The 23,924-nt window shown below is 39.6% G+C and overlaps 1 protein-coding gene across 1 annotated transcript in view; it reads right to left on the reverse strand.

The window, feature by feature from the left end:
- URI1 (URI1 prefoldin like chaperone) overlaps positions 1-23,924 on the reverse strand; it is a 44,788-nt gene that overhangs the window by 15,261 nt on the left and 5,603 nt on the right. Inside the window, exons 2-4 of the mRNA XM_037408626.1 lie at positions 14,942-14,976; positions 10,805-10,883; positions 8,340-8,475 (exon numbers count right to left, since the gene is read on the reverse strand). Of these exons, the coding sequence (XP_037264523.1) occupies positions 8,340-8,475; positions 10,805-10,883; positions 14,942-14,976 (250 nt within the window). The remainder of the gene's footprint in view (positions 1-8,339; positions 8,476-10,804; positions 10,884-14,941; positions 14,977-23,924) is intronic.

Here is a 23,924-nt window from a genome sequence, read left to right on the forward strand (position 1 = left end):
TTCAGAGAAGGCTACTCAAACACGTCCATCCTTTCCAACAAGAAGCACAAAGACACAGCTCAGACTTTTGGAGTACTTCAAAAGCATTAGTCTTTAAACCAAACATCAACCTACGCATCGGATGTGTAGTCATCTCCATTAGTTAGGCTGTTTCTAAGAAAGAGCTTAAGATTCTCCCCTGGAAACTGCTCTGTGTTTGCACTTCCTAACACAATTTCCAAGAAGCACTGAACATCCGAGCGGTGCCAGCACACCCCCTTCAGCAGACATAGCTCCTTCCACGTGCCACCCCCTTACACAGCCCCTTCCAGAGCCGCCTCGTCCCCCATCGGGCACAGCAGTGATCACCCCTCGCACACAGCTTTTATTCTTCCGTTAATTCCTATCACCATCACCCACAGCTCTTCCTGATATATAACGCGCCCTCCAAAGTCCAAATCAAAAAGAGGTGGCGATAGTTTTCAAACAAAATGCTCCCATCTGTGCTTTCAGCTCTTGAAGGTAGTCTCAATATACATAAACGTCTAGCTTGAGACCAATTTTCCTCAGGCTTTTATTTTACATTCATAGTAAATGTAATGCTCAGCTGTTTCTTAAACACCACGAGTGTCTCAGTCATTGCCTGTGTATCTAAATCTTGTTCGACACCCACCTAGGCTACGCTGCTCCTGGAGCGCCAGCTTGCCATGCCGCTTTCTGGATGGAAGCACGTTGGTTTGCTCTGTCAGGTTAAGACACCAAGCAATTACACACCGTGGTTTATTTTCAAAAGTTGTACCAGTATTAACTCCTCTGCACAGTGCCCTGCGAGGGAGGTAAGTACTACTCTCCACTGCTTTACAGATGAAGAAACAGACAGTTGAAGTGACTTGCCCCTGGCCACGCAGCATGCCAGCGGCCAGCTGGGATTACCGCGGCGCTCTGTCCCTGCTCCATCCCTGCTCCGTCCCCACGTCCCTGGTCGGTCAGCACACTGAGCCTGCCCTGCCCAGACAGCCAGGGCTCCCACTCAGCCAAAGGAGAGACCTTTCCACGGTCAGGGAAAGTCCTGGAAAAGGGCTCATGCACCTGACTGCAGGGGAAGCTCAGGGGTTCGTGGTTTAGACCTGCCACGGCACATCCTAAAAGCCTCCAACCCCATCCACTGAAATGTAAAGTGTACCCTACCTAGCAAGAAACAATTCACTTTATGAACCACAGGGATTTTTTTTAATTCACTGAGACCCCCATAAAAGTATCGGTAGAGTAAGAGAGGCTCCACAGTCTCCTCCTCTTACTACCCTGTGGCTTAAGCTTCTTAGAGCCTTTTAAGACGGATTGAACCAGAGGCTGTTGTCCAACTTTGTCACATCCAATAATCTGAGAAAAGTCTGACATGGCTTTCAGGTGAACCCAAGTAGTTCCTATTTACATGTCGCAGCAAAACAAAACCACTTGCAAAGACAGCTGAGTGCCACAGAGAAGCCAGAGTCTTTAGGACTATTTTCCAGAACCTCCAAAAGCAGAAGGTATTTGAATCAGACATCGGGATATGTAGATTTCCCCTGCGCAGCAGCCTTTGGATATTTACAGGCAGCAGGATTTCTTTACATTTAGATCATTCCTTCCCAGCTCCCTTGTTAGTCTGAAAGGACTTGACTGGATTTCCTTACACCACGATTAGCCATTTTTAAGAAGCAGCCCTCTGCTTGCTACATATACGCTGGTAGAGGAAAAACATAATTGGGGAACACATTTCATATTGTTGAAATGAAGTCCACCGAAGCCAGATTTTACAAGACATGACAACGTACTAATGCCAAACTGACACAAATACTCATCTATGCGTTTTGGCTTTAATGGGTTAATTAGCTTGGCTGGATACAAATTTTAATTATCTGAGTTTGACATTAATGTCCTTGGAGTGTTGTCTATAAGGATTTGGGGAATCACAGACGTTATTTTAGTTACTTCTGGAAACTGTGTGTTACACTGGGATTTAAATAGTAAGAACAGACAAGAATAGTGAGAACAGGTTGATCTATTTTGAAAAGTCAGACCGTGTGAAACAGGACAAACTGAGATGAAGCTGAAGCCTGGTTTACCTTGCTGGGTTCAGTCAGTCTTCAGGGGAGTCTCACAGATACAATGTAGAAGAAAAAGACGGGGAAAGTTAGGAAGTGATCTCCTTTGAGGATAGGTGACTGGACAGAAATTTTAGATTAAGTGTAACAAAGAATTCTGTATGCAACTGAGACTTTGAGTTAAGATCCCTTCATCATCTAACGCAGTTTCTCAAGTAGAAGGTAACAAGCCTTAAGATGGTTAAACACACAGAGAGTGTTTATACAAGCCAGGGAGCAACCACCTACCTCAGACCTGACAGCGGCTCAGTTCCTCCAGAGTGAGAACTGAGCACGTGCACCTGAAGGCAGTAGCACCTTCCCGGTTCTCACTCTCCACCATCCCATTCCAGGTGCAGAAGGGAAGTTACATGGGGGAACCACAGAATAGCATTTTGCATGCTGAATCGTTGATCAGCATTTTCTAGGACAATTATGACTGACCCCTGAACAAAACAGTAATGCCTATCACACCAAAGTGCAGCACTACGGTACAATTACCAGTACTATTTATTAACGGGTTGAGTTATGGCATGCTATTTGAAATGTGTTACTTATTTTTTTGCTTTTAACGGCCTGCACAAGTAGATCAACCATCTGAGGATTTTTAACTGTATTTTAATAAATATGCATTTAATCTGCAACAAAACAGAGTTACAGCCAATAATTTTCCAACAAACTACCGCAGGTTACTTAAAACAAGTAAAATCTGCAGTTCTGCAGAAAGTAGTATCTACTAAGAGCTTTTCAAAACACCCTACTCTTTCTGTCCTTTACTGTTCATTTTTCTACAGATGCATTTGTTTTAAGATTCAAAAGAGAATCCTGATTGCTTTTTGTGTATATGAATTTAAGCTCTCTTTGTGCTTGCAACAACATAAATAAATTCATTCTGCACTGGTTCTTTAAAACGCAATGCAACCCTTTGTGCAGTAGCTTTGTGCCTTTTAAAGACAACCTTCATTCTGCTTTCCACGTTCCCTTGGTATCAAAATCAAAGTAATTTGGATTTTTTTCTGTCAAAATTTGTACAGATAACTTGGCTTTAGGAATGCTAAGTAAATGCAACACATTTCTCTTTTAGGTTCACACACCTATGTAATTCCTAGAATCATACGACTACATTTAAATTCTTCCTAAATGAAGGAGGGTGGCATTCAGACAACTCCTCCGTTGCCCAGTAAGAATTATAAAAAGGTAGGGGGTTCTTTGATTCACAGCATGTAACTTACAGAAAGGAGTCTATTCCCCTTACTTTCTTCCACTCTGTTCTGGTTAAAATACCTAGCCTGTGGTCCTGTGAGAAACCAAACACCTCCTGGGAACTGCAGCGCAAATTTAGAGCACTTAACGCTCCACTGAATCAGCTCCTAACTTAACAAGGGTAAGGAAGGAACTGATGGAGGTTACCAAACTAAAAAGTGATAATCACAAAGAATAGTAAAAAAATGGTCAAAAACACCCTGACAGTAATTCTACAGCATGCAAAAAAACCCCATTTTTTTTTAATTAAAAAAAAAAAAGCCACCGCTAGATTTCTTTGTAACATTGCCTGCATTTTTTGTCCTTCCCCCTCCAAAAAAAAGTGAGCAGGCAAGTTTGTGTTACGTTCTTTAGAATATAAAGGAAGTTATTTTCATCCTTGGATGAAACATTAAAACCTCTAAAGGCTCACTCATTCACAGATGGGAAATGGAAAGCCTTCCTATCATATATTTTGGAGACAATATCCTTTTTTCTGGAAATGCTGATAAGGAACAAATTCAAACTGGTCCTCATCTGCCTGGATCATCTTATTTATTAAAAACAATGGTGTCTTTTAAACCCTGTATACTAAGCTATCGGTCAATTTTGATTGACGCAAATATTTGTATTAAAGGTTACATACTGCGATTTACAATTGGGTACTATCACAATACTGTATGTTAATGTAATCAGTATTTTCATTTCATGAATTCATTTGCAGCATGACACTGCAAGGGTATTCTTACATATACTGAAGACACATTTGCTAAGTAGTTCAACAATTCTCCTTTAAGTGGGATCTTTTTTTTTAATCTGATAAATTTTGAACACAATAAAACCACTCCTAGTTCTGTGTGCATGTTTTAATTTCCCATCTTTTAAAGTGTTTAGACACTTGGAACACCTAGCATACTGAATTAATCTACAAATATTTATAAGAAAAATCTATTTAATTTCTTTCTATAGTAACTACCACAGGGACTATTGTAATGAAAAATTTCCCATCTTAAAGAATTAATGCGATTACTGATATAGAGAAAAAATGTAATTTATATCATCACAAACACGTAAAAGATATAATCCCATATTCACAAAAAGAATCTTTATTCCCTCTTTGAATTCTGAGACAATACAGTCTTGCCTTGAGGAGAACAGAAATATTATGAAGTACCTTAAGCAAGATAATTGTAAGGGAAAAAAAGTACAATTGCATTATTGTTGTGCTAAACTGTGACATACTTAAAAAGCTAATTTCTTTTATTATAATGGAATTTGGTGTGCATATCCTTTAATCTACTTCACTATTTCTTCACATTTTTACACACAAACATGTGTAAAGTGTTTCCCATTATCTGTGCTACCTGGTTTAACAAACTGCAACAAATTTAAAACAATTAAAAATATACTTGGCAATTCCATAAACTTCACTAGATTTATTTTTTTAACATTTTTGAAACTAACTGAACATCCAGGACGTCACAAAAATGCACAGCAAATTAAAGACCTACAGCAACTCAAATATTATTCAGGAAGACATGATCAATATTTTATGAAAAAGTAACATTTGACATGACTGACTGTCCCAAATTTTACCAAATACATTTCAACCAATCACAATGCTGAACAGTTTGCATCTAAATCAAAAGCCAAGCAAACAAAAATGTATCCCCAAAATAGGCTTTCTACAGCTTCGTCAGTTGAAGTACATTTACTTTTAAAATTCAGTACAGTCACCCTTCAATTATTCCTTTCAATTAAGTAAATTTTAACCAAGATATTAATCTGCTGCGGCTGGGCTTTTCTCTACTCCACAGAAGCAAACATTTTTTCACTCATTCTCCTTTTAAAAGCAAATTTAACAGAACTAAGAAGACAAAAAGGATGACCTAATTAGTACTAAGTAATATTTAAAGCTTTTATAAACAGTACACTCTTACTGCTACTCCTAACTTCCAAGGCTTTATAGTCGCCAATACTGTTGGATTTATTTGGCACTGTTACTGCATAAGCATGTAAATTCATACTGTTCATTCTTGTCTGCATCCAACATGCACAGAAGGAATCAAAATGTAAAAGTTTTCTGTGAACCTTGATTAAATTAACCGGTAGGGCAGGGGTGTTCTCAAAGGCAAACAGGGTCAACCCCTGGCGACCAGAGGTCTTCAATGGGCAGAGCCATGCAAAACTAGTCAAAGGTAATAAAGAAAACTCCCCAGAACCAGCACTCTGAAGTGAGTGAGTTATAGGAATCTCTTACCCTTTTCTACCTAAGAGCAAGTCCCACTAGAAAAGTTAAACCCCGAGCAGATGCTCTCCCACCCCTCTCCACTCAGGAGAGTGGGACACAAGGTACGGTAAGCAATGAAAACGTGTGACTTGTATTTATTTCCTTACAACTCTTAATTTCTGTTAAAGCACTGAATTACTAGTGCTATACTACTTAACTTCATTTTGAATGGATTTGACCAGCTAGTTACAAAAAAATAGCCATCTAAATTAAATCTAGTAACATTGTGGGGGGAAAATGTAGGTCACTGAAGAAACAAGCTATCAACAAATATTGCCAGCTTTCTGTTCAGGAAGCAATTTCAGCATGAGCCTTTCTTTGCTCTGCTCAGACTCCAATCCCTATATATCAAAGCCCTTAAGCACACACTGGCCTTAAGCACGTGCTTAAAAAAGCTTTGCTATGTTAGGACCTTCCGACTGACACACAGGACATTTGGGACTGCTTGCGATGTAATCCACCGCAGTAAGCATGCCCTCTTTTCCAGCTTGCGTGACCTACTCATGAAAATTATGTCCAAAACAAAAAGATTACAAACTAAAAATCAAATCACATTGTGTCAATGTAAGGATAATGCCCAATATACATCACCCTGTAAACTATGAAGCCCCTATGCTCACAAAATGCCAGTGAAATCAGAAGTCATGCCTATAAACATAACTACGGTGCAATACACAAAAGAGACTTTATACTAATATTTGTGAAACATCAGTCTATCAAATTGGTGCCACAAGTGACCAATTCACATTATACAGCAACGGCCTACAGGTCTTTCACGTACATAACTTTTTTCCTAATTAGAATAAACTAATAAAATCTCCAATATTCTCCTTTAAGTCGCCCTCATTTAGTGTGAAAATGGTCAAAAGAGTTTATCGGTTGTATTTTTCAAAGGAGAAAACTCTATCTATGAAAGAAATATTTTTTTTTCAGAATCATATGTCCTAGTATAGTTTTTATCATCCAAAACTGAAAATAGTCCTTTAAATAAGAAGTTTTTAGTTAATATCAGTGTTTTGGAGCCTCCCACTGGCAGCCATCACACAGCTGAAGTGAACTATCAGCTGAATGGAGGGTTTATATCCAGCATTCGATGACAATTTTGTTTTAAAAGAAATTAGTATCTCTGAGTTCGCGTTTTAAATGTAATTTAAAAGAACATAAAGGAAAGAATCTAGCACTTATTGTGTGTCTCCCAGCAGACTACTTAATGTTCAAACATCTACTATGCAAAGGTCAAATGATTTCACTGAATGTAATGGTGACAAAAATATTCTGCAGCACTGAAAAAAGTATCAGATGATCAAGGAAAAAGATATGGACCTGAGATCTCACAAGAGTCATAATAAATAATGTAGACTCAGTTCAGTAAGGAAGAAAATTGCAAAGCTGTGTCAGGAGAACCAGATTAAGGAAGATAATAGGTGAAATACGAATTATATACTTTTGGCAATGTTCTTAATAAAGGAATATTTTTAATTAATACAGCAAATGATTTTTTATTAAAAAACCCAACTTCTCTTACACAAATATTGTTTGCACAGATTTGAAAAAAAAGCAACACGCGTATTCAGATGGGGAACCTCTAAGGTATTCTGCTGCAGGCAGCAACACGGATAGCTGAACTCAAAAACCCAGTGTAAATAGTTGTGGTAGTTGTAACATACGCAGGGTAAAGCCACAGTGAGTACTTGTTCAGGAGTAAGACAGATTACATGTAAAACCAACATGAAAAAAATTTACTCACACACTTATCTGAAGCAAGCAGCAAAGGCTAATAGGTACCAATTTATTTTCCGTTTTATTGTGCTTTTCCTTCCTTGACATCTACATCTAATATTTTAGGCTCTCGTTCCTTCTAACATAAAAGAGGTTCCAAAGTGCACCGTGCACACCACTTGCTGGTGGTCCTGGCCCTTGGAAGCCAAGGTCTCGCCACCAACCAACAAGGGCTGGAAACAAAACCAGGAATTGCTATATGCCTCTGTGATATGCTGCTATGAAAGATGAATTTGGTGGTCACCAACAGCACTTGATCAGAGGAGATCCGGTGGATCTCTCCACACCAATGGATAGGAACATCAAGGGCAGGAGGCAGAAATGCAGCTAAGTAGCAAGTGATTAAAAAAAAAACAGCAAAAGTAAAGCATGCACAGAGGGAGAAGAAAGCTGGAAAACAGTACAGAGAAAGGAAAAACAAAAACCAAAAAACCAGAGGACAAGGCAGCAAAGAAATACAAGATGAGACAAGGGAACAGAATACAAGGACTAAGATAACTAAAAGCGTAAGTACAATGTGACGTTCACTTTCTGGAAAAGAATACAGCGTTTCTCACATTAAAGAAAAGTGAAAGGGTTTTTTTAGTTTAGTTTGTTTTTTCTTTTTTTTACTTTTGTGTATAATAAACAAACAAATCTTGACTCATCTTGTATTCTAACATCTAATGTCAAAACCCGAACTTTGGCAACTTAAGCTGATCATTTAAAAAAAAAAACAACCTCTGGCTAGATGTTTAAAAAAAATTAGACACGCAATAAAATACCAAGTAGAGATGGAAAATAAGGTGCTAAACTGACATTATGTAATCTGAATGAGACTTCCGTTAGCGAGCCCACAAAAAAAAAAGTGTAGATGCTACTAATTTTATACATTAATACAAAGATACATACTTTAACTATTAAATTATGTTCAGAAACATACATACGTTTTTTTCTGTGCTCAACTAGCGCAACAGCCTGCTTTGCTGAGCATTTTGAAAACCAGTTGTCCCCAAGCAGAACAGTAACCTCATTGGTGTGGACCAGTTTTCCTGGCATGAAGGCAAGAGGACCAAAAGGTACCTGTCAAAGGCACAGAAGACACTGCTGAAAATCACTAATGAAAATAAAACCTAGACAGTCTTTCATGTCTTTAGTTTTTAAAATAAAGCAAAATAACAGAGTTAAGGAAATAAAAATTCTACAGTACTTATTTAATGTATAACCCTTCATAAATACTGAAATGCCCAGACATATTTGAATTTAGTATTGTACTTATAAAATCTGAAAAGCGGTATTTAACCGGACAAGTTACTCTGTGACACAAAACTATAGTATAGCTGAATGCTCATATGGAAAACAAATCCACTTAATCTTAACATGTAAGTCTTGATAATAAAAATACTATCCTTTAGGTGAGTTATGTATTTGTTATACACAGACTACATTCATTTCCCAGAAGAGCAAGTTTAGCTTTGCTAGAATCTTTTAAATACTGACTAAGGTCAACTCAAAGACGAGTTGCTTCTCTCAGTATCTGTCTTGCTAATAGTAAGTACCTAGAAACCTCAGTGTAAGTTTGTGGGGCTAACAGCAGGATCGCAGGTCGTGCTGAATGAATCTCACTGTGTTTCATCATTCACAGGTATGCAGACCTCAACCTTTGAGCAATGCTCCACCAAGCAACACCCATCCTCTGACGTCTCTCCAGGCACAGGAACAATACATAAAACCAGAATACTTCCGACAGGAGTACACCAGTGATACACACATTTGATTACTTTTAGAGGTGCTTCTTAAAATGGGTAACCCTCACTTTAACATGCATTACAATGTATGGGACATTATTTCTATAAATTAAGAAGCCTTCCAGAGCCCACCCTTTACAGACAGTGCTTGGGCAAGTCTTATCCCTGCGGAGGAGCCTGGGCCACCCTCACTCCTGTCTCCTGCACCAGCCCCCTGCATTCTTACCTACCGCCACCTGCCTGCGTGCCCTTGGGCTTCAACAAAGAAATAGAAGACCAAAATCAAATTGAAGTTAAAATGGAGGCAGCAAAATGCCAAGAACCGCATCCATGTCAAGACTTCTCTTTCTTAGGGTCAAAGAGATCTGTCTCCGCCAGTTTGTATCCCTTCCTTCTACTTCACTCCTCTGCCACATTCATTTCCTCAGGACAGCCACTTATTTGCTCATCACGCTTGTGCTGAAGCAGACACCTGGCCTAGCAGATCTGTTTCCTTGGAAAGTGATCTTCAGTATCCAAGAGGAAACCAATGCTTCAAGCAGTTGTCCAGCAGGCAGGATCCTGACATTAAGACTATACAGAATGTGCTTTTTCTACACGTGTACCCTTCCTGACTTGGTTTTCAAGTAGCAGATTGCACCATTTGCCTGTTCACTCTTCCTCCAAAATGATGAAAGCAAAATTGAAAACATATGAAACTATTTGGCTAACAGGATAGGAACTATTTATATACATTTAAAATAACAGATGTGAGTTGACATTGTGCTTTAACTAAGAATAAGCCCTATCTAGCTTTTTTAAAGCTAGTGTTTTTCCTTCAAAACAACACGATCTTTTTGCTTTACATCCTGTGGCCACACATACACACATGTTAAATGGACTATACACATAAAAATCCAGAACTGAATCATTAGCACAGGAAAGGAAAACACTCTCTTTTCCCACATGGTAAGTGTACTCACTCCAACACCATCTTACTAACAACTCAACTCTATACGCTGAACCAGGCTGCCAAGGAAGAAAGCAGTCAGGCACTTTTTGCTGAAATTAGCCATTCAGTTATTTACAGTACAACTTCCCTCCCTTCAAAGATATATCTTGAATTGGACCTGAGAAGGGAGGAGGAAAAAAAGAGAGAGAGAGAGGCCAATTTGGTCGAAACTCTGGTGAGCACAAGCCAACAGGGTAAAGTTTACACAGGGAGCTGTGCAGTTGTTAGGGAAGATTCAAAGCACCAGAAAAGATTGCTACGTCAATGTGAAGATCAGCGAAACAAAAATTAGCAGCACCTTTTTATGTAAAAATCAATGTTCTAGGGTTTATTTCCATGAATCAGGAAATACTACGGCCACTTTCTTCTCAGGAAATGACTAAGTACTGTAATTCAGTCATAATTATAGTTTTCTATACAATAGATTTACATATCAAACATGTCAGGTTTTGTGTTAGCATTTATGTCATCAATTCTCGGTTGTCAGTAACACTGTAATTTATAATGGATTTCAAAGAAAAGAAATAGAAACAAAAGTTTAACTATTATCATAATAAACTTAACATTTCGAAGTATTACATGGCAACCTAAATAACACCTCACTGCCAGTGCAGATGCTTGAGTTACTAAAAATTTTAGCCATTTTCTTGTGTGAACTCTACACCATACATACCATGATATCATAGGACAGTTTGTCAGGCAGCGTACGGAGTCGTTCCTGAAGAGCCTCATAATCGCTCTCCACCTTCTTCCTGTTGACAAATTCAAGCTGATTCAATTTCATATCTAAAGTAAAGAGTTAATGTTTTCCTGCTAGTAATTCAACAACACACAAAAAATACAGAAAAATAAATTATTTTATGATTAAACACATGCAGTTGATAGATTAATAACTTATTTATAAAAGACTCAGGGTGACAAACATAATAGCTAGATTATTTAAAATAACATGTATTACAATAGGGACATGATTATTTTAGGCTGTGCATGTCTCTTCCTGAATTTGATTTTTTTTATGGTGCAAAGAATCAGTTCATTCACCAGGATTTGGCATTTCTCACTCCATGCTCAAGTTTAACAGTTATACAACCATCAATATTTAGAGAAGTAACTAAAAAAACAGTTTCTAAGAGGCAAATTCTTCAAAGTATCCGTTGTAATAAAGAATTCATGACCTTGGTTTGAGCTGACATAAACGGGCAAAATTTTAATTAATTCTGATTTTCGCGTGAAGTTTGTGTTCCTACCAAGAGTCAGCACTCCTAAAAGATGGCTTGATCACTGGGGTTCTGTCGCATCTTCAACCCCTGACAAGGGACAATACAGATCAGAAACATCCCTTCTGCTGCTTCTCTATCCAAATGGTAAATGAGGCTCTGGCCACACGTTGCTACCCAAGACAGAAATGGCTCGGTGAACTTAAGACAAACTACTCCCAGGGTAGACACCTGGCTCTTCAGAGGACTTTGCAAGATACAACATCTCAATCACTGCAGGGATCTTCCCTTGTGTGCAAAACAAGCAACTACAGTCCCTCTAAAAAAGCCTTCTTTAGTGAAGACATTCTTAAATACTTAAATTCTGCTGGAAAAAGTCTTTTAATGGACCATTGCCATTCTGAAGATGGTCAGAAATCAGCTCCTGCATGAAGTAGCTGGCATATAAATGTCAGGTTTGATGATATTGTTTACTTGTACTTCAAAATAGTAAACATATATATGGTAGTAAATATTGCAATAAAAGGCAACTGAAAGCACAGAGCAGCACAGTTAACAACGCTGACCCAAGATGCAAATTACAGGTTTTCTGAGGATGATTCAGGAAAGCAATCTATAAATGTGCTGAAAAATGAATGTCATAGTTGATAACACAACTCTTAAAATATTATCATTGATTTTCTTAGATTCATAAGCAGAGTGAAATCTTCTTCAGCATTCGTTATGAAAAATTATCTGATAATCCTATGTTTTGACTCATTTGCTTCCACAGTTGAACTTTGCTGTTATCGCCCTACTTTATACCTAGAGTACTTCATGTTTTAAGTTGTTGAACTGGTTCTGAAAAAAAGAATTTATTTTTTTATGCCACTTGGACATTAAAACGGTATTCCATAACTGACTTACAAAAGATGCTTGCTGCTGCTTTGGTTGGACAGCAGATTTCTCCCAGCCATTTTAGGCAAGCTTCTCTGTCCATTGCCCACATCGAAGTGAAAACAGAATTCACTTCCTTCAAAGAGGAGGGACAAACTCATGACTCTTAACAAAAGTCGCGGAGATGAGATGGGTGGGGGGACCAATATAATGACAACTTGGTGTCAGCAATAACAATTAATTATAGTTGTAGAATCCAGCCTTTGCCTCACAGCGATCTCTATTTGAGAAATGGACACTGATGCACCCCAACCATCCACCAAAAAAACAAACACGATCCCCAAGCAAAAGGCCTTGCCCATGTCTCAAACGTGAAGAGAAGACTCCACGGGAAGAGAATAGTATGAATATCCCCCCACTTGCAGCAGGATTAAACGTTCCCATTGTTTCATAGCTGAAAGTCACTCAACATTTTTTCATTAATCTGAAAAGAAGATACTGCCTTTAAGGTCTGACTGCTGCCCATTACTGAATAATCTGATTAGGGTACAGGAGAAATCACTTGCTACAAAAGCTATTTTCTTTACAGAGCAAAATATGTTTCTTTTTCCAGCAGGACTATTGCCCTTTGCTGATCAAAACTCCACCACGGGAATCTCTGAAAGTGTGGCCGCATCCTAAACTGAACCACGGAGATAAAGAAAATTAAAATCAATCCTTTTAATTAATTGGTCTGAAACAGCATTACTTAAAGAAAGAAGCTGATCTCCCTCTTCACCTATAGCTGATGGTCACAGGAGCTCTGGGGTGTGCCGGCATTATGCTCAGTCCCAAGGTGCAATGAAGAACCAAAGTAAACTGGGAGGATGAATACTGGGACTTCTATAAACACGTCCCTAGAAGGGGAAATGCACGTCTAGATGTTTAATCCCACACCAGACCCATTATTGGAGTCATGGCTTTAGAAATACACTTCAAAAAGTGTACGAAAAATGAAAAAGAGAATAATGGAAATATACTGAAGCTGAGCATTTTAAAACCCTATTGTTATTCACCCAATTCTATTTAACATTCTTCTGTGTCACTGACTACTTAAAAGGTCTTACATGAACAAATTACCCAGTTGAAACAAGAGCACTCAGCTCTTGCACAATCAAGATCTAAACAAGGGTACTAAATTTTAAATAATTTTTATAAAGATTGTATGGATGCTGTATAAACTGCTTTTTCCACACAAAAGGCATCAGTAAGTTAGGTTTTCCTTTTGACATTCTGTGCCTCAAACCCCCAAGTTCAGAGGGCCATGGTCAGAGTTTGCATAGAAGCAAACACACCTGCAACTCCTTCCACAGCCAGCCCTCCCACCCCACGCCACAAACCCCAGCTATTTTGGTAAGAGGAAATAACTGTCACAACCTTCCAAACTTAAAAATCTGTTCAAATGTTAAGGTTTTCTGTTAAGTAGTTTATTTCTGAAAAATACTGTCTCTTAGTAAAAGAACGTACATGCAGAATTTCACACAGGACCAAACTGGTATGGACACTGCAAAGCTCCTGGGAAAGTATGTCTGCTGGGGATATTCTGCCTGACTTCACCACAGCAGCACCAGTAGGCACTTCAATAATATTTCCCTTATTGAAAATTAATGCAGTCTCTGAATTTTAAACATAAATGAAACATATTAGTTTTAGATTATTTTTGCAAGCCAATAGTCAGAATTTAATATGATGATGTGTATAGATTGCCTTGATTTTTTTCCTCTTATCCAGTGCTTGCAGCCTATGTGCATTTAAACTAAAAACATTTGATACACACTAAATATAAATTATTTGCTTGGAGATCTTTCAGGCATGAAGAAAAAGCCTCTTAAAATAAATTTAAAATATTATATGCTTGATGGTGTATAACCAAAGGTTTAATCTCACCACTAAAGGGGCAGTTGCTGTGATTCTGCAATAACCCTGCAGACAATAATCAAGACAGCTCCTGTTGTTCTCTCAGTAAAATCATGGTAAACACAGCATGGATATATTGTAATTTGATATCTGTAAGATCAACTGCTATATCTCACAGTAACTCATAAGATTTCATTCACCATTAAATGTACATTTTCCTCAGATGCCATACAAAACTATTATTTACTAAGCATGTTTTCTATTAACCATAGATTGCCAACAGAGAAAAAAGTGCCCAGAGATAATTTTTTTACATAACAAACCACTTCTTTCTAAGCATTACAAACTAAGCTTTATCACATACTTTTCTGAGAGGGGAAAAACCAGGGAAACATTACTTTCACATTGATCTAGCACATGGAAGGTGGGGTGGCGGGGCAGAATTTCCCTACGTGCTCCATAGTTAGAAAGAAAACAAGAATAATCAGTTCTACCCTGGGAGTACCTTTTCACCCATCAGGCAAATTCAGCATTCATCCCACAAGGTTACTTGGGGAAAAACAACGAATGAGCTGGGTATTTAAAACAGGAGTATAAACACTAAGGCTCAATGTACTTGTGATTTAAAGTAATGATATACTGGAAAATATATACATTTTAAAGAGAGTACACTGCAACAATTCTGAGCGATCGCTAACTATAATTCCCACAACATGCTAGTAGGATTTGGCTATCATTAGAATAAATAGCAACACTTTACTAAAATATAACTAGGTTACTCATCAGTATTTTAGGCATGTAATCAAACATTATTCACTTACCAGTGCTGGATTTTTTCTTGGCAGCTAGTGACCACCTGTCATTAAAACAGATAACTACTCATGAAAAAACAAGGCTAAGCACACAGCTGCAATGTCAATGCATCAGAAACTAGAACAGTAGCTTTACAGATTCAGTAGTGTCTCTATATACATTTTTATTTGTCAGTGCAAAGGCATGTGAATGGTAGTTCTTAAGCAGCACACTTTATCACACACTAATGCAGACTGATAACCACAGAAAAAAATTACAGCTTTTCAATTCGTATTTTGGTGCAATACCTGCTCCATAACTATTACGTGACACACAGTATAAGATAAGTAGTACTTTGTGCAATCTGCAGATCTATTTTCAGTGTTACATGTTTGCAGAATAAGAAAACAACATAAATTATAGTAAGACATCAATGTAACTTCCATACTCAACCATTAAAAAACAAAAACAAATGAACCCCACAGCACCAAAACCATTTTTTCCTTTATCAGTACATCAACAAATGTTTCTACTGGCCATTTTAATTTGAAAAAGCACAAATTAATTTTGTGGTGTTTAAATACAGGGATATCTGACACCATTATGGGCTGCTGGCTTCCCTTTTGTTGTTTCTGGGTGTCAAAAAAAGGAAGTTTTAATCAGAGTATTTTACTTATTTCCTTATGCCACAGGCTTTTCCAAGTGATCCAAAATAATTTACAAGATAAAGCCCATTGTTAAAATGAAATACTTTTCCTCTTTTTTAACTGTATTATTTTTAGACTGTGTAGATATAGCAAACAGACAAGATGCTGAAACCTGTGACCTTCTCTGACATAATTACGTGGAGATTTTCTCTTTCAAAACATATTCTGATCTCTGAATAATGGTTACCAAAAATATAACACAAACAATTTCATTCAATTATATGAAATGCAATGAAGCCATGAGGCAATTAAATATGTCTAGACATCTTCTCAATATAAGCATTTTCTGGATATTTTTTTTTCCACAAATTTTGTTTTTCCTATAGCCAAAATAATGCTAACATTTGAAAGCAATTAATGAGAAAATTTGCAGGGAAAACAATAACATACATTCAAGTACCACTGAAATCACTGGAGCAGATAATTCTTTTTTTTTTTTCCAAACAACGGAATGAAAGACAATATTTTTTTTCAGTTAGCATATGTGCAGTTATTGCAGAACAGATCTCAGACCCTGCACTTTCTACTCATATAGGAGTTAAAAAAAAAATGGGACTACTTTGTGAGCTAATAATTCTTTAAACAGAGTAAAGTACTTAAATGAAAAGGATCAGCTCTACATTTGTGGTTACGTTATTTCATAATCCATCAGGAAATTCAGCCAGGTAGCTCATCCCGTGTAAGCCAAGTTTAAATTTATCACATGCTTTAAACTCCCATAAATCAAATGACTAGCAAATACTTCCCTTAATGTGCAAGCTAACTACTTTTAAGATTAAGAGCAAATATACAGGCTTCTACAGGACATCAACTCAAAAATCTAATTCATACTATTAATATTAAGACCATTTTAAGAGTAAAGTTTCCGTAAAAGGTATAAATCATAAGGAACAGCAACGTTTGGTAACAATGCTAACACACAATGGAGCCCACTACTAACAAGTAGAAGAGTCGGAGCCTTGTCTATCAGCACCCCTCTTTCTTTCAAATTTGGTAGTGATTGTGAAGTACACAACATAATTAAGCACACAAAAATATTTATGAAATCCTTTAAGAAAGTTCCAGTTTAATTGCCCCATTACAGATGAAGATGGAAAAGACAGGAAGCTTTCCATTCCTAATACATGACTCTCCATGCATGAAGTGAGCAAAAAGCACAAAAAGAAAAGCCCTGCAAACCATAAGAGCAGCATGTTCATTAACCTCTACATGATAATCCTTTCGTAGCTGCATATTAACTAGTTACATATTCATAATCATTTACATTATTTAGAGGACCTTCTATGAAAATTTCCAGGCTATATCCATTAGCTACAATGTTAAAGGTTACAGAAGATAGTCTACTTAATGTTGCCAGGAAGCTTTTTTAATTAGTAAATATGTAAATTGGCCACATATGCTTTGTATGTTTTTAAAAAATAGTCCATCAGTAAAACAGCATAGGGGCATATGCTGTTTCCATCACCCTTTATCCCCTCAAAAAAAAAAAAAAGGAAAAGAAAAATCAATAACACCAATCAATTTTAATTTAATTCTTCTTCTTTGATATAATCTCTCTTGAAGGGATACTAAAGGATGGAACCAACAACAAACCTTTTCGTTTCAGTGGCCAGCATAAAATGAGACCTTTTACAGAAGCGCTAAAATATACCACCTTCAAAATGTTTCAGGCTGCACTTCTGGAACTGAGCTCTATTACAAAAATAGAGAGAAAATAAATATTGAAAAACAGATGGAGATCAATTATGCATATGTCCTTTATTAGGTCAGTCCCACTGTTTAGATAACAACTGGTCTTATCACAGCAAAGAAACAAATAGATAAATATATAAACAAATCTTTGATTCTTTGCCTTTAATCAAACAGAGGAAAATTATTAGTCTATCTTCCACACATAATTTATATCTAGAGTTACAATTAAGAATGAAAATTCCTTTCAGGGTAAATAAAATGAACGACCTGTTTGTTTGTTCATTTGAGTTCAATTTGTCTGGACACTTCGTGCCACCAACTATGCAGTACTTTTTAAGATACCATAGTGGAAGTGTATCAATAAACTCTGAACTGTCCCCTTTTAGGTATAAAAATGTATGAGTTTGTGAATGCATACATTTATCAATGGTTTATCTGCATACTAAAATATTTATTAAAATATTCTGGCTTCAAACTTAACATTACCTCATCATAGGTCTGGTTATTAAAACAGGATCCACTGTCAGGAAACACATTCCATAGTCTTAACAGAAAGCAAATGGGCAAATACCTTGTTTCCTTCCTTTCCCCCAACAGCAGCCTGTTAAAATGTAGTGCTTCCCAAGCCCCTGGCCGGACAGAGCCGTACCTGGGAGCTCCATGAGCAAGCCCACCTCTGGGCACCTGTAACCCAAAGCCTAATAACTTCTGGATTAAAAACCACGCTGTTAAAGCAGGAGATTATGTGTTGGTTCTGCTCTCATTACTACTAGGTTGAGCTATTTAAAGGGAAGTGTACGTTGTGGCTTTTAGGGAATCTCATTTCTAGGTTTCAGAAGCAGAGTCACAGCAGAGCAGGACGATCAGATTCAGACCTACAGTCACTGTCCCCCAGTTCCCCCGTGCCAATCCAAGCACAAGGCAGCCTGCAGGCTAGTGACTCCAAATCACCCTAAACAACTTGTATCATACAGCCAAAGACTTCATTAGCTATCTGAAAGCAGAAAATTCCTTTTGTATGCAACACTTTCTCTCTTTCCAATGTATCTATTCATACTCCACCTTCTCTGGGATCTTCCATCTGAAAAGCTCAGAAACTTTTCCATGAAAAGCACTGCACTGATTTTGGAAGCCGAGTAGCTTAACCACTAACACAGGGCTAGGATCAGAAGCCACACACAACTATCACTTGCAATGTTTCCTTGGGAATGAAGACAGGTGAGAAGGATGCTGTAGCGTGAAGCTGATTCTTACCTGTGTGTGCCCACGGGTCTCTAACCTGTTCCACATCACCCTACCTTTCCCCAGCAGGCAGGTCATCACCCTCACGTACAAGGGCATCTCTTTCTTCCACATCACTCTTCCTTACCTGTTGCTTCTGCACATGCCCCCATTACTAACAGCTGAATATAAGTCCCTGTGGTGCTTCCGATTATCAAGGTGATGCACAAATAGTTCTGCTCTCCTCTCCAGTCCGAGACTCTTGTTTTATGTAGGTACTTCTCCAAGGTGGAGTGCGTACATGCCGGTCTCACTCTCTACTAAGCAGCTAGGCACTGCCTACAAAGATGATGGTTTTAGCACACTGAAGGTGAATTCTCTCTCTCATCTGTTCAGAACAGCAATAAGGCAAGGTGCCGAGTCAGAATTTCATTTGTGTCCCAGCTCATGGAAAATTATAAGCAACAGAGTTGGTACTGGTATCATCCGTAGACAGTTTCAGGTACCAATGCTAAACCTGCTATATCTGAGTCACACAGTTATGTTCAAGTCTAAAGAACTAGCAACTGGTATTTTTAAGGTGAAAGTTAATTTTAAAGAAAATGATGAAAATTAAAATACCACATGACATTAGACAGAGTTCCTAAATGGATGAGAGGCTATTCCCACACTTGTGGGTCTGAACGTGGAAATATGCAGCATGGCATAAAAGCAAAGTTTCCATTTAAACAAATTGCAGGTTAGGTATCTAAGAGGCCAGGTAAATATGTGCTGTTTCTACATGCATACTTAAGTATTTTGCTTCAAACTGTGGCTCACAATCTGGCTGGTCTTCTGAAATTAGAAGCTAGGGACACCGATCTAATCCCAGCTCTGATTCTATTTCTTCTATATGGCCTTGAGCAAATCAGAACCTCTCAGTCTACATTTCTTCATCTGCAAAATGGGGATAATAGTATTAACCTACCCACCTCAGAGTGTTTAATGATGATTAATTAATGTGAGAAAAGCACTCTAAAGATGTAAGAGCACTATATAAGTGATAAAGCATTATTTACCACTTGAAAAGTAATCTGAATAAAATCAGATATGCAAGTAATTTGTTTACATGTAGCAATAATATAATTTGTGACTATTTAATCTTGAATTAGTCTCACTTTAAACATCCCTTTCAATCACATTTCCAGTTACTTAGGGAAAATGACAGTATGGAATACTTTTTGTGGAAGCAGAGCAAGTAATGAGGTGGTAATTAAAGTAAGGGTCTAATAAAGTCTAAAACCAATGATTTGCCTTCAGGAGACTGTCCCTGCCATTTGGGACTGTGTAAATACCTTAGTCTCAACCTTGGTTCTGTTGTTCAGAACCTTCCACAAACTACAGTGGAGGTGTATGCTGGTTTTCTGAAATGCAGATCCACATTTGTAAGGCTCATGATAAATCCAAGGTAATTTCCACTACTGACCTAATTCAGATGATTCCAACTCTGCACAGTTTTAACTGCTTAACCTTCCACATTCGAGTATTTACTGCAGTTGATACGTGCACATAAGCTGCCTCCATCTGTAAATGTTTGCGGTACCAAAACCCACTCTGCCACGCAACTCATGCATGAGATTTCTCTTGTCACACCCCCAAACCCTAGAAGTTTACTGATGAAATAACCAGCTCACAATATGACTTTACATTACAGAAGAACACTAACGGGTGGTCAAATATTTAATCATCTCTTGGTAACAAGGATGTAACAAGCCACACACAAAATAAACATTTAAAACGAATTTTCATTTTTTCCTCTAGGAAACTACACAGTACTTGCCTAAAACACAGCAATCACTGATGGAGAAAGACAGAATTAACATTTGCACAATTGTTTTTCCTAGAGCCCCATTTTCAATCAAAAAACGAAATAAAACTATTAGAAGTTCTTCAGTTTGTTGGCACACTGTATGATCTAATGGAAAAGGAAGAAAGCATTTCTGAGCTCTCATATTCATTTATTAAATCATATTACTCAAAAACACTGCATTTCAACAAATTATTAACATAAATCCCCCTTTGGGTGGAAACTTTTGCCTTTTAAAGAAATGTGTTTGGAAAGAATACTGAAGGAAAAGAGAGACTGAAAGAAATCTGAATCATGGCAAACAACTGCTAAAAGAAAAAAATCTTATTTAATAATATAATGACAATTTTTACCTTTCTTTACACGAAAACAAGTGAAGATCTATTGGGTTTCTATTAATTGAGTACATACAAGTGAGTCTCTCAGTTTTGCAGAAAAAATAGTACATAACTATTATTCACCAATAAATAAACACAATAAATAATTAATAGAAGCTCTGACCAAAATTATTTTGGAGAGCTTAAAACTTCTACTTGAGACATCGAAGAATTCTAAAACAGGCAGAAATCACCTCATCTTTTCTTTGCCAGCTGGGAAATTCTGCCCTCTCAGACTGTTTTAGGTTGTGACCCCTGCTGTGGATACCTGACTTCGTTACCTTGCCGTGAGCGTGGCACACGTAGGCACGGCAGCCCACCGCCATGACAGCCAGTGCACACGAGCCAGCACCCTGCTTCCCCACCGCCACCCACGGGTTCCCCACACCTTTATGCTGTTTTGCCCTTTGTCATCCCCCTTTGGGAGCCATTTCACCTCACAAAGCCGGCACAGGTGGCACGGGATGGCTTGGCCAGGGGGCAAGGGACCCACCCGGCAGCAAGCCGCGGCCTCTCCGAGCGCTGCATGCACCACGAGGGACACGGCTGCCCCCACAGAGCTCTGGTGGGAGCACGAAGCCACCGAGGTGCTGGGCGGCCGGCTGTGCCCCGTGCCCCGTGGAGAGGAACTCCTCCGCGCCGCGGCAGGCAGGCAGGCTGAGGAGCACCACGGAGAGACAGGCTGCTGCAATGGCAGCCGGCCTGCCCCGAGACAGGCCCGGCTGGCAGCCGGGATGCGTGGTCCAGCATTCCCTGTCCTCTCTCCACCCGGCTGAACACAGCGCCTGAAGGGCTGGGGGGCAGCGGCGATGAGGTCCTGCCCCGCACAGCAGGCGCGTGTCCTGTGACCACCCCACCCGCCCAGGTGCCCGTGCACAGTGGGTACGTGGCTCTGCCACTGGAACCAAACAATGATGAGGACGATGGTTCCTCTACCAAGGAGGCGTCACCAAGGTTAAGCTGGCCTATGCCCTGCATCAGAACTGCTTCCATAAAGAAAAAAAGATGGGTGGTTGTCATAAGAGACTCCTTCCGAAGGGAACAGAAGGCACAACATGCAGACAGGACCCACTTAGGGCAGTCTGCTGCCCCCCTAGGGCCTGGGTTAAGGATGGGAAGAGAAAGCTTCCTACCTTGGTACGGCTCTCAGATTATTATCCACTTTTGATTTTTCAGGTAGGTAGCAATGAAGTTACAACAAGAAGTCCAAAGGCAATCGAGACCTCAGGGTCTTGGGATGACTGGTTAAGGGATCAGGACCACAAGCATGGAGCAGACCATCTTGAGTGCCACCACGCAGCATGTACAGGACAACCAGGGGATCAGGCCCAGCCAGCGTGGGGCTATGAAAGGCAGGTCCTGCTTGACAAACCTGATCTCCTTCTATGACAAGGTAACCCACTTAGTGGATGAGGGAAAGGCTGTGGATGGTGTCTACCTAAGCTTTGGTGAAGCCTTTGACACCATTTCCCACAGCAGTCTCCTGGAGAAATTGGCTGCTCATGGCTTGGACAGGCGTACACTTCACTGGGTAAAAAACTGGCTGGATGACCAAGCCCAGAGAGTGGTGGTGAATGGAGTTACATCCAGTCGGCAGCTGGACACAACTGGTGTCCCCCATGGCTCAGCATCGGGGCCAGTTCTGTTTAATATCTTTGTCAATGATCTGGACGAGGGGATCGAGTGCACCCTCAGCAACTTTGCAGATGACACCAAGTTGGGCAGGACTGTTGATCTCCTTGGGGGAAGGAAAGCTCTACAGAATTATATGGACAGGCTGGATCGATCATCCAAGACCAGTTGTATGAGGTTCTACAAAGCTAAGTGCTGGGTCCTGCACTTAGGTCAGCTGTAACCCTACACAACACTACAAGCTTAGGGACAAGTGGTTGGAAAGCTGTTTGGCAGAAAAGGACCCGGCAGTATTGGTTGACAGCCAGCTGAACATGAGCCAGCAGTGTGCCCAGGTGGCCAAGAAAGCCAAGAGCATGCTGGCTGGTATCCAAAATAGTGTGGCCAGCAGGACCAGGGCAGCGATCGTCCCCCTGTACTCAGCTCTGCTGAGGCTGCACCTCAAATACTCTGTTCAGTTTTGGGCCCCTCACTCCAAGACAGACACTGAGGGGCTGCAGCGTGTCCAGAGAAGGGCAACGGGGCTGGGGAAGGGTCTGGAGAACAAGTCTGATGAGGAGCGGCTGAGGGAACTGGGGGTGTTTAGCCTGGAGGAAAGGAGACTCGGGGGGGACCTTATCGCTCTCTACAGCTGCCTGGAAGGAGGCTGCAGGCAGCTGGGGGTCGGTCTCTTCTCCCAGACAAGCAACAGGACAAGAGGAAACAGCCTCTGGTTGCACCAGGGGAGGTTTACGTTGGGTATTGGGGAAAATTGCTTCACTGAAAGGGTGGTCAAGCATTGGCGCAGGCTGCCCGGGGAGGTGGTGGAATCGCCATCCCTGGAGGTAGTTAAAAGACATGTAGATGTGGCACTCAGGAACATGGTCTAGTGGTGGACTTGGCAGTACTAAGTTAACAGCTGGACTTGATCTTAACGGCCTTTTCCAACCTTAATGATTCTACGACTTAAAAATCCCGGAGGCAGCAGGACTTTTCCCCTAAGTGAATTAATTTAATTAGCCCTGAACCAACTAAACTGGTGCAAGCAAAAAACAAACTGCAATAAGGTCTCATATTTCCCTGGTAGCAAGTCAGTATCCATGTCATGTAACTTCATCTTGACACAGACCTAAGGAACTTGTAACTTAATATTTTAGCTTACTTCAGGAAAATACATTCATGTGGCTACACCTTATCCAAGCTAGCTCAGGTACCAAGACAGCAGCAGACCAGCAGAGTCTCCCATGATCTAACTTAACAAACATCTCAAGCAGGTTTTGCGAGTTTCTGTGTAGTCTATGGTGCAACAACTACGCTGCTAGCAATATTTGAGTTAACTAGCTTAAAATTGACGAGCTGTGGCACCTGCCTCACAGACATACCTTCAGGCTGTGGTTCAACGTGCAGCTGCAGTCCTGCATAAACCAGTCATCATCCCTCCCTGTCTCCAGCTGCTCAGTTCCACTGTCTTATCCTACCCACCCTGACACAATCTGCTGGCAGACATTTGTGATGCTGCACAACCAACCACATTAGGGAACCACACTGGCTGAAAAAT

The sequence above is a fragment of the Falco rusticolus genome, chromosome 15 (assembly GCF_015220075.1).
Source record: "Falco rusticolus isolate bFalRus1 chromosome 15, bFalRus1.pri, whole genome shotgun sequence".
NCBI lineage: Eukaryota > Metazoa > Chordata > Aves > Falconiformes > Falconidae > Falco > Falco rusticolus.